The sequence below is a fragment of the Gopherus evgoodei genome, chromosome 11 (assembly GCF_007399415.2).
Source record: "Gopherus evgoodei ecotype Sinaloan lineage chromosome 11, rGopEvg1_v1.p, whole genome shotgun sequence".
Classification (NCBI taxonomy): domain Eukaryota; kingdom Metazoa; phylum Chordata; order Testudines; family Testudinidae; genus Gopherus; species Gopherus evgoodei.
This window is the reverse complement of record NC_044332.1, coordinates 23,821,051-23,833,428: the sequence shown is the minus strand read 5'-3', so window position 1 is coordinate 23,833,428 and position 12,378 is coordinate 23,821,051. Positions and strand designations below refer to the sequence as shown.

Below are 12,378 nucleotides of genomic sequence, written 5' to 3'. Positions count from 1 at the left end.
CTTCTTTCCTGCTTATATGCCTGTCTCAATGATACCAGGTGGGAACCCTTGCTTTCAGGTTGAATGGTTTCTCTAGCATAGGGCAGGGCCTCTGCCTGATTTTGTATAGGACTTGTACATCCCATCTCACATAAATGAATGGAAAAACATAATATTAAGCTTTTAAATGTTTAAACTCTGATCAAGAAAAGGGGAGATGGTGAATGCTGGGTAGGTAACAGGCAAACTAACAATTTTTAAAGTCCAGTCTTATTGAAATGCTGCACACGACAAAACAGCCATGGGCTTATTTCACAACAGAATTGAATGACAGTGGGATGGCCACAGAATTTAAATTAGAAAGAGAAAAATACATAAAATGAGCTATTTCAAGTTTTCCTCTCATTCCCACGTTCCCTCTTTCTCCTGGACCCAATGCAATATGAGAACTTAGGTTAAGTAATTAGTGACAAATTAATTACAGCGATGTCAGTTTTTTGCACTATCTTTGCCTTCTGGTGTTTGTAGACTGTCTGTCCTGCCCATTTTCAGGGACTGCAGTAAGCAGTGAGGGGAAATAAAGGTCACTACAGAGTAAAGCTGCTGAAATCTCTGTAGGGAGATGTTTTTCCTTTTCCTCGCCCCACCCTCCCCCCATGTCCTTTTTGGCAGAGTGGTCAGGGGAGCGCAGCATAGAGATTCTTTTGTTAATCTCACTGGCAATTTATTTGTCTGTTTATGGTGTGTGGGCAATAAATTTGTCTTCTTAATATACATGTGATCATTAAATCAGTCCTTTAAAAAATATGGAACTTGTTAAGGTTGCCACCAGCTCTGATACTAACATACACAATATTCAAGCATGACAAATAGTATGTGGGTGATATCATCACGCAGGATATTTCAAGTGTTTAAGATGAAGTTTAGGGACATTTCCTAGGAAAAGAAGGGAAGAAGCTGAGTTGTAAATTCTAATACCAAACTCAGTTTGTTTGTGATCTGGAAAATAATGCTGTGCCATCAGTTTGAGTTAAACAATATTCAGACTTTCCAACAATCATGGATTAGTTTGGAGAGTTCAGTCTCTCCGCTTTCAACTGGAAAGTCCTCTGGTACAATAGGGAAAATTCTTCAGAAAAATGATGCAAAAGACATTTAATCCTAGACTCCCTGGACTCCCTTAATTATGTGAATGTAGAGTAAATCTGTATCAGTAACTATTGTAGCATTAGGCATTGTTGGATAGATTTTCCCCCAAAAGCTTTATCCACCACTAAGAAGAGAGGCAACAAATTTAATTCCTAAAATTACTAATAATATTATCCTGAGCATCTGAACTTTTGGTAATTCCCAAGAACTGGCAAATAACTTCTGAGTCTGAAAAATGTTTTCTTACATTTCAGGCTTTCTCTGTAAATTTCCTTTTTCTTTAATAAGCATTCCAGAGAATGCTAATACCCTTTACTTCATATTCAGAATTATCAGAAGTTTTAACTCCATTTTGTTCTTGCCCCTATCAAGGTTCAGTTAAACCCCTCATTCGTTGCTAGCAGGATAATAGCATCCATCAGTATCTCAAATATTTTAAAAAGTCACATCAGGTATCCATTTCGCCAAGACACACTCCACTGTACTCCAATAACAACAATCACAACAATGCTGATCCTATGCAGCAATACTAGACTAATTCCTACAAAATCACTGCTTGTTTTTCAAATGTCGTTGCACAAACATACAGTGCTGTAAGTTTTAGGTCCTGATGTCCAACTCCTCTACTATGTTTGTAAGCAGCAAAGAAAACTGTTTTTAAGGAAATATTTCCTGTGTCCTATGTGACCTAACCCTCAAGATGGGGAGTTAGAGGAGAGGGCAGGCTCGCCAGACTCTGCACATCACTTGCTTTCCCAGATCTGAGACAATAATCCATGAACTTTATAGGAGCTTTTATTTTGTAAAGTAGAATATCTATTGCAAAAACAGGAAAACTATTACAAGTTCCAGAAGTTGAATCTACAACTTCAGTGCATCACACCACACTGATTCAGATCAGAACCACATGAAACAGCAAAGAAAGCCCATCCATCACATGATAAATCTGGCTAGAACCCAACCCTGCTTTTCTTAAATGTGAATTTCTATGCTAGCATTAATGGGAGGAGGATCAGTCAATTTTATTAATGTCAGTTTTGAGACGGTCACATCTCTACAAAGAGAAACAATGAACATTAATAGTTAATGGAGAGAACAGATTGTGTGATAAATTGGGAAAATAGAAAACTTTTTAAAAGAAAAAATTAAAAATGGAAAGCAGATTTTGCTGTTAAGTCTTTGCTTTTAAACAGAGTTTAATTAAGAATTATTTTATACAAGTTAACTTTGTTTAAAGATACGGAAAAATCATTTGCCAGAATTCCTAGCGCTCTACTAAATAACCTCCCAAAATGTTCCATTTATTGGAGATAAAAACGCTAATTGTGACTGTTCTTAGCAGTGTAGTCTATTAGATACTGTTCCTGAAACCTGTTAATATTCTATCTTGGTACTGAGGTCAGAGTTCAAAGTCTGGGAAAAGGAACAGCTGTATAGACTGCATAGAATGCTCTTCTGTATTCACACTTTTAATTTGGATTCTTAGGATAATCTGATGATGGCATAATGCCTATTGTACAAATACTAGTGTTTCAGGAATTTCCTCTTTTTTTTAAATAGCTATATTGAGACCTGGAAATAGTAGTTACCAATATAAATTCTACTCAGACTGACAGGACAACACATTCTTCCTTATAATAGTTTTATCAATTCACACTGTCCCTTTAGGGACTTAAAATGAATCTGATAGGCACTATATAAATGTGAGTTTTTTCCAGAGGCACTTCACCAGACATCCTAATACAAACACATACTTAACAGTACACACAAACAAACAATACCCAATAATTTAGGACAAGAAACAAATACTTTATCCAGTGGAGATTTTTAACATAGCCATAATATAACTATCTAGGTTCAAATCTGGCCAGGATACAACTTCCCTCCTTTTGCATGACCACAATTAGTAACAGTAATGTTATGCTGTATTTAAAAGACAGCACATCACAAAGTATCATCACGTAAGCATCATGCCAGGGTACTGGGTTCACAGTAAATCAGAAGGAGGAGTATCCACCTAATGAATCATTAAGAGCACTTCCTGAAGCACACGCCTGTTTCTAAAGTGTTTAGTTTTCCTTGTTTCCCCAGGGCTGCCCCGGGGGGGGCCAAGTGGGGCAATTTGCCCCAGGCCCCGGGCTCTTCAGGGGCCCCCACGAGAATGGCTGAGGCGCCCGACTCCACCTCCGCCCCTCACTCAGAGTCTCAGCGCATGGAGCAGCCCCCCTGCACAGCTACAGCGTGGCTCTGGCAGGGCCCCTGAGCTCCGCCCTGCTCAGAGCCGCGTGGAAAGGGGGCGGGGCTATGAGCTCCAGGCCGAGCTCAGCTCTCTCCGCTCAGCCTGGCGCTCACAGTCTCGCCCCCTTACCACGCGGCTCTGAGGGGGGCGGAGCTCAGGGGCCCCACCGGAGTCAGCGCATCTAGTGAAGCTCCTAGATGCGCTGAGGCTCCGGATGAGGGGGGAGCTGGGGATAAGGGGCCGGGGGGGTTGGCTAAGGGGCAGGAAGTCCCGGGGACAAGGAGGGAGCAGAGGTTGTGGGGACGGTCAGGGAACAGGGAATGGAGGGGTTGGATCGTGGGCGTTCTGGGGGGGTCTGTCAGGACTCAGCAGGGGGGTGGGTAGGAGTCAGGGCAGTCAGGGGACAGGGAGCAGGGGTGGGGTCCCCGGGGTGGTGGTGATGGTGTCTCTGGGGGATGGTGAGGGGACAAGGAGCAGGATGGGTCAGGGATTCTGAGGGGGGTGGGCAGTCGGGGAGCAGGAAGTGGGTGGGGGTTGGATAGGGGGCAGGGCCAGGCTGTTTGGGAGGCACAGCCTTCCCTATCCTAAAGCTCATTCAGCAGTTTGAGGTTTGCAGAAGAGCCAAGCTGTTAGCTTTTCCATTAGGGCTACCATCCCTTTCACTTCTCAAATGCCAAATTGTAGTCTATATTTAATTTCAGTGCCATAGGGAGATTCATGTCAGGGGAGGGTAGCTTCATTTAAAATTAGCCACAGGGGGAGGGATCACATGAGAAGAGCAATATCCTGCCCAACCCTATCAAGGGAAACCCTCTCCCCTGCATTCCCTGAGGCTCCAGAGGGGTTAATTCAATGGTTCTCAAATTTTTATACTGGTGACCCCTTTCATATAGCAAACCTCTGAGTGCGACCCCTCCCCCCCTTATAAATTAAAAACACTTTTTACATATTTAACACTATTATAAATGCTGGAGGCAAAGCGTGGTTTGAGGTGGAGGCTGACAGCTCATGACCCCCAGTAATAACCTCGTGACCCCCCTGAGGGGTCCTGACCCCCAGTTTGAGAACCCCTGGGTTAATTTAATTTTAGCACCCTGTGTCCATTCACATGCATGTGCTATTTTGAGCATTTCAGTTTTCACAACACAGGCTCATCCCAGATTCTGGAACAAGCTCAAATGCTCAATTCGTGGAGTATGTACATAAGCTGTACTAAAGACAAACCCACAGTAACTGTCTCCAGTTTGTGAGGGACCCCATGGAGCCAGTCTCTAGGAAACAGATAAATGCATGGAGGGTAAGTCCATTTAATGGCTATTAGCCAGGATGGGTAAGGAAGGGTGTCCCTAGCCTCTGTTTGTCAGAGGATGGAGATGGATGGCAGGAGAGAGATCACTTGATCATTGCATGTTAGGTTTACTCCCTCTGGGGCACTTGGCATTGGCCATTGTCGGTAGACAGGATACTGGGCTGGATGGACCTTTGGTCTGACCCAATACGGCCATTCTTATGTTTTAATATAAATGAACCCAAAGTTATGGAGACAAATATGAGTCAAGGAAGCCAGCAGAGTATCAGAAACCTGGAGGTGGTTCAAAAGTTTTGGATTTTTTTTAAGCAGAATTTTTTTATTGTTTCTTTAGACAATCAAACACAGCAAGCAGCAAATATTTGGCCACATACTTCTGAAACCCCAAACCATATTCAGGTTTTGGCAGACTAATTTCAGCTTTTCAATTAAAAAAAAAACACAACAAATTTTGAAGGAAAGCAGAAATTGTCCGTGATTTTTTTCTGCTTTTTAAAAAACCCTAGTTTTCAATCCAGAAAAAGTTTTGACGGAATATATTTGTCCAACCCTTTTAATGAGCTTTAGTGCCTTTTAGCACTAGCTGATGCTGAGAACCAGTGATACCTTGTAAAGAAGTTCTCTCAAAACTGGGTTTGTGCCGAGATGCAGAAGGTTTATTTTTCCCAGGGCCGCCTGTAGGGCAATTTGCAAGTGGGACAATTTGCGCTGGGCTCTGCAGGGGGCCCCACGAGAATATAATATTGTATAGTATTGCAATTTTTTTTTATGGAAGGGGCCCCTAAAATTGCTTTGCCCCACGCCCCCTGAATCCTCTGGGCAGCCCTGTGTTTCCCCCCTGCTTAAGTGGCCTCATGTTCTGTCTGCAGGGCCATGATGCATAAATTGGATCCTTTTGCCTGTTACAAGTGGGGACTGAAATCTGCAAAGAAGTTGATGAGTAGCAGCAGCTCAAGATAATCTGCCACCTGCTACCCCCAACTACCAAGGAGGAGAAACCAGGGCCTGAAGGGCTACTGGAGCTTCTCCACAGCTGTAGGATTTGGCCTATTTCCTCCCCCCATCTTTTAGAAAACTCATTGACTCTGTCTTAAGTAATATTTTATATAGTGACTGGTGAGTCAAATAATACAAACTTTTAAATGGTCCCTTTGTAGGCAGTGCAATTCACAATTCCTTGGGTGTTCACACTTCTGCTGCTACTGTTGTTAGTCGAAGAAAGTTTTCCTCAGGGATGAGTTAAAAGGGTAACAGCATGTTAGTTTACACACAGCATCCCCACAAGAGAAAGGGTTTATAATTTAAAAAAAAAGAAAGCTTTGAATAGATCAGAAATTGCAGAATATAGCAAAAAGTGTGATTTTTAGTGGTCTCCAATTTGCCATTTTTTGTGCCCAAAACTTTCTCCTGTCTAAAACTAATTGTACTAAAGAGATTTTATCTAATCCCGAGTAAACAGTTCACTGGCCAGTTATACTTTTTTTTTCCTACTTGAAGGGGGTTGAGTCAGGAACTGTGTCAACTCACTTGGAATAAATCCATTTATTTGGAGCAGTTCTTGAAGAATTACACTTATGTCCAACTTATGTTGACTTGATTCATGCAACTAGTTCCAAAGGCTTCTCAAGTCAATGGGAGTCTGTCTCTCCATTGACTTGAACAGGCTTAGGATCAGGCCCCAAGTATAGCTCCAGCTGACAGACCTGTGGGCAATCTTAACCTGCTAGGAGCAGAAATTAAAGAGCTGTATACGCTTACTTCAGGGTTGCACTTTCCCTTTTTATATTTTGTGTATTACTAAGAAAAACCACTTGTAATTTTTTTGTTATAACAGATAAGGTGAAAATCTTTTCTTGGTGGATCTCAGTTTTGATCATCTTCTTTTCCTACATTCATGGATCTCCCATTGAGATCTCTGAGAATTCTGCATATGTTGTGAGAACAGAATAAGAGAGATGAAATCTGCTGTGCAGATCTGAAAAGTATAATTTTGCCTTTAATCTAAAAATAAATGAAAATATTATGCATTAACAGTGGTTCTCAAACTTTTACACTGGTGACCCCTGTCACATAGCACACCTCTGAGTACGACCCTCCCTCCCCCTGTTATAAATTAAATACACTTTTTATATATTTAACACCATTATAAATGCTGGAGGCAAAACGGGGCTTGGGGTGGAGACTGGCTGACAGCTTGTGACCCCCCCCATGTAATAACCTCCTGACTTTTTGAGGGGTCCCAACCCCCAGTTTGAGAACCCCTGCATTAGAAAGTGTGTGTGAGAGAGAGTGAGTGAGAAGGAATTACCTGAAAAAAATACACCACTAATTTGCTATGAATATAATGATAAAACATGGCGCACACATCAGTGGAGATGAACAGGCTCAATTAGCACATGCCTTAATTTGCTATAAATAGCATGTGCCTGGTTTTATGATAGTGTTGTTTCTTAAGTGGTTGAAACAACGTGTTTCTATTCTCTCAGGCCCTGACTCAGCAAAACACTGTTGTGCTTAACTTTAACCATATAAGTTATCCCATCCTTATTCATTAAGGTCAAATGGAATAAGTAAAATCTTAAATGCTTTCCTAAATAGGAACGGGATTATTCTCATGTTTAGAATTAAACATGCACTTAAACTTTATGCTGAGTTGAGGTCTCAGGGCCTAATCCAAAACCATTTGAAGTTAATGGAATGGCCTAAATCACAAGGCACGTCTTTAAAATCCACAAAATCTTATCTAAATAAAGCTACTTACATCCTGAATCTCATTAACATTATTTATATATTCTTCCTTATTGCATATAGATCAGTTATGTATACAAATATACACTCTGAGATTTATATTTAGAATACATTCCAGAAATGCATATTTTATGCTTTAAACTACTTTCTGGTTACCTGTCATGTCGGATGATCGGTGTAGGAAGTACACATGTAAGAAGCCATCCAAACTCAGCCAGTGTGTGCAGTAAAGGTCCATAATCTGTTTTAATGTCACATCCCTACATTAATAAAGCAATATAAATACAGTAAGTACACTCTGCAGTTTTACCTTATTTCCATATATGATGTAACAAATTACAATTGACATGATTATTTTATTGTAATAACACCTTGAGGCCACGGTATAATTGTGTTAGGCACTATACACCCATATAACAAACAGACAGTCCCTGCCTTAAAGAATTCACAATCTTAGTGTCAGACTATAGACAACAGGTGGATAAAACAAAGAGATGGGGGTATTAATTCAGTATATGGGTTTAGGACTAAAGCCCTAATTCTTCAAGATACTTCAGCAAGCACCTTGCGTGCTTAATGTTAGGTATGTACTTGAGTACTTTGTTGACTTGGGGCCTAACAGAAAATTTCCAGTTTGATTATAATAGTAGAATAATCATTTTTAATTACATTTATTTTTTTTACCTGATTTTTGACTTTGTATTCTGAACAAGCATGTCACTGAGTTACTGAGTAAAGCTCAAAGCTAATGATTTTTGCAGGTAAAAATTTAAAGAAATAATTATTAGAAAACCTATTAGGATCTAGGAAAATATTGTTTTAGGAGCCTAAGAACCTGGGACCTATGCAGATGGAAAACTGAACAAGTCAACTTCTAAATGTGCTAATTACTTAGAAACCTATTTTACTATACAATTTTCCCACCTTTTTCCAGCAGCAGCTCCTAGCACACATGAATGCTCCCAGAAGGCAAGCGGAAAAATGGCCTTTACCAAATAGGCAACACCAAAAATTGTTGGAATATCCAGGTATAAAAACAATTGACTTTTTTCTTCCCATGTGTGGTTTCTCCAGGAGTGTGTATCAACCATACTTCTTTGTGTAAATATGTTGCACACTAACTGGCCGATTGTGGATCCTGCTGGCAGCACTAAAAGTTCCCTAGGTTGCATTAAGGTAGTACTGTTTGGAGTGGTGCTACTATGGCTTCTTAACAGGGCATCTCATCACAAATAGGTCATTTGGATCAAGTGTTTTTTCCATTTAGCTTGCATCCTTGCTTGCTCTCTAGTGCTTAAGGAGGCGATCTGAACACCGGCACAGGGGACTGGTGCCGGGATCAAGATTGAATTCCAAAAGTTATTACAGTTCCTGAAAGATGGCCTTGAAAAGGGCTAGTTACCTTCATTTACTTGAATTGTTAAATATTAAATTTATACTAAAAAGCAGCTGATCAGGCTTCAGGACAGCACTGAGTCGAGGAGGAGTGGGGAAATTGGCAGCTTTGACTACAGTGGGAGCAGGGAACGAAGTAGAAGAAAAGAGAAGGGCAGTATAACAGCATACAAGGATCTTAGCTTTAGAAACTGAGATTATGTAATTACCAATCAAAACTAGATTTCTAATTACAGAATCACAGAAATTAAATATGGAAAAAAGATTAGCCTCTCCTGCCATCAATGCAAGATTGTTTGTGAAAGTATGCTTCCTATTGATTTCTCCAGTCTACTTTTAAATATGTTAAGGATGAGGTGCAATGTATTCCACAAATGTGAACATGGAGAGGCCTTTTTTTTTTTTTTTTTTTAAAAGGATGATTTTTTTAAATTGCTTTTTCCTCTTGCTAGGCCTGCAGCGCCAACAGCCTATGACTGCGTGAGCTGCAGATTCTAGTGCAGGGGATGGCAAACTTTTTGGACTGAGAGCCACATCTGGATATGGAAATTGTATGGTGGGCCATGAATGTTCACAACATTGGGGGTTGGGATGTGGGAGGAGGTGAGGGCTCCGTCTGGGTGTATGTGCGGGCCCTGGGGTGGGGTGAGGGGTTGGGAGTGCAGGGGGGTGCTCCAGGCTGGGAACAAGGGGTTTGGAGGGCAAGAGGGGGATCAAGGCTAGGGCAGGGAGTTGGGGAATGGGAGGAGGTTGGGGTGCAGGCTCCAGGCGGCGTTTACCCCAAGCAGCTCCCAGAACCAGGAGCATGTCCCCCTTCCAGCTCCTACGCAGAGGCGTGGCCAGGCAGCTCTCCGCACTGCCGCATCCGCAGGTGCCACCCCCACAGCTCCCATTGGCCACAGTTCTCAGCCAAAGGGAGCTGTGGGGGAGGCACTTGGGGCAGGGGGAGCATGCAGAGCCGTCTGGCTGCCCCTATGCATACTAGCCGGAGAGGGGACATGCCGCTGCTTCCAGGAGCTGCACAGAGCAGGGCAAGCCCCCAACCCCACTCCTCGGCTGGGGCGCTGGAGCGGGACAAGCCCTGGACCCTGCTCCCTGGCAGGCGCTTGAGGCCTGAATTAAAACATCTGGAGGGCCCCCGGGCTGTAGTTTGCCCACCCTTATTCCAGTGTATAGGCAGAGCTACTGGAGAGGAGCAGAAGAGTCAGTGAAAATATGTAAAAGAGCAACAAGGAATAAGGAGGAAAAAAAGGCATGTATGTGGAATACAGAATATATGAAAAGAAAACAGGAAGTAAAAAAGAGAAAAAGTGAGGCAAGAGAGAAAATGGACAGGATAAAAGACACCAGCAATTGTCTCAGTATCTGAAGCAAGTGGTCATCTGTAAAGCTGATCAGGAATATTCCATTGGAATGACTGTGATATGTAAGCACCTCAAATCTTTTTCTTTGTCTGAAAACTAATGGATTCTCAATAAACATTTTCTGATGAAAACAAAGCTTTTAAAAAGCTGCGAAAAGCTCTTGTGAGGAAGGGTAACTTTTTCAAAAACACCTAAGTGACCTAGGAGTTTGAGTCCTATAGACTGTCAGTGACGTTTAGGCTTCTAAATGCCTAAATTGCTTTTGAAAATGGGACTTGGGCTCCAAGGGCATTTACAGCACTTTGGAAAATTTTACCTGAAATCCCTCCTTTGCGCAAACAAATCTAGCTGCCAAAGGAAACATCCAAGTGTTATGTATTGGAGGCCAAATTCAGATCTCAGTTTAAGCAGGTGTTTGTACCATGTCTCAATTTTGTGCACTCCCGTTGAGTTCAGTGTCCCTACTCATGTGTGTAAAGTTATTCACGTGCCAAATATTTGCAGATAAGGTTCATGTTTTGCCCAGAAAATTATCTTTACATTTTAAATTTTTTCCCCTATTTGATACACAGTACTTTATACTGTATAAAGGGAGCTGAATTAGAGCTAATTGGTTGTGATTTTTTTCAGTTTGCTGGCAATTCTGAAAAATTAAAAAAATTAGTTTTGATCAAACAAAACATTATTTCAATTTTGACCAATTAAAAACATTTATTTTTAAAATAAAATTAAAGGAAATTTTGCAACAGTCATTTTAAACAGAAAAATCAAAATGTTTAATTTAAAAAAAGACAAAATGAAAGATTTCAATTTTTTCAGAAATTTGTTTTTTTTAACTGAAACAGTTTAGTGAAATTAACACAAATTTGCAAATGTTTTGGTGTCACTGAATTTGCATATTTTGCTGAAAACAGTCTGTCAGATTTCACACAGTTCCAGTCTAATTTTGTTCTGAGAATGTCACTCGTTGTCAAATTGGAGTCCCAACTGCATTAACTATAATTTTTGAGAGGATTGCAAATTGAAAATTTTGAAGCCCAGTAAATAAGAACTCCAAAGAAATGCAGGGTATAAAATTATATCTTTTTACAAAGTGTGCTGAATTGCTACGCTAATAAACTATGTAAATGTTTCCATAGCAAAAGCTGGCCTATAGGCAAATAACGTGGAAGGTGTATTCTGTCATAGTAAATGGAGCTTGAGAAGGGTAACACTGTAACAGCACTGATTACAAAGACAATCATATGTGATCAAATTTACTGAGAACAGAAGGGACTTTTCTGAGATGATGGGACCCTGACCATATTGGAGATTGAGAAACTAGTTACTTAAAACAGATGATATGGCAGTGGTTACTGATCGCCTATTTAAGTCAGCAACCTCTCATGAAAATGTTTCATAAATGGATGCAGAACATGGGTTCTCAAACTTCATTGCACGGTGCCCCGTTTCTGACAATAAAAATTACTACACAACCCCAGGAGGGGGGACTGAAGTCTGAGCCCACCCCAGTCCTGCTGCCCCAGGTGGAGGTGGGGCAAAGCTGAAGCCTAAGGGCTTCAACCCCAGGCAAGGGGCCTGTAACCTGAGCCACGCTGTCCAGGGCTAAAGCCCTTGGGCTTCAGTTTTTGGTTCCAAGTGGTGGGACTCTGGCTTCGGGCCCAGGCCCCAGCAAGTCTAAGCCAGCCCTGGCAATCCCATTAAAGCAGGGTCGTGTCCCAATTTGGGATCCCGACCCACAGTTTGAGAACCACTGATGTAGAAAGAAATGAATTAGAACACATTTTCAAACATTACATAGTCTGTAAACAAATAAGCCACTCTTAGGCAAGTGTGAAAGATGATTTTTCATGTATTTTTGATCAAATTCCTACACTACATGTAGAGTCTGATTTGCTAGATCTTACCTATTTTAGGGATTTGATTACAAATACACACTGAGAGGAAAAACAACTGAGGAGAGTTGGCAGTTTGTCAAAGGGGCGCTATTAAGGGCCCAAAAGCAAGCTATTCTGATGGGTAGGAAAGATAGACAATGTGACAAAAGACCACCTTGGCTTAACCACGAGATCTTGCATGACCTACAAAATAAAAAGGAGTCATATAAAAAATGGAAACTAGGTCAGATTACAAAGGATGAATACAGGCAAATAACACAGGAATGCAGGGGCAAGATTAGAAAGGCAAAGGCACAA

General features: G+C 41.3%; 1 protein-coding gene across 4 annotated transcripts in view; it reads right to left on the bottom strand.

Moving 5' to 3' along the window:
• RFTN2 (raftlin family member 2) overlaps window positions 1–12,378 on the bottom strand; it is a 56,878-nt gene that overhangs the window by 13,714 nt on the left and 30,786 nt on the right. For 3 of the 4 annotated variants that reach the window (XM_030580966.1, XM_030580968.1, XM_030580969.1), the window contains exon 8: window positions 7,581–7,684. In XM_030580966.1, coding sequence (XP_030436826.1) covers window positions 7,581–7,684 — 104 coding nt within the window. Of the gene's footprint in view, window positions 1–5,487; window positions 6,678–7,580; window positions 7,685–12,378 lie in introns of those variants that run through there. The other variant, XM_030580970.1, reaches the window with a different exon arrangement.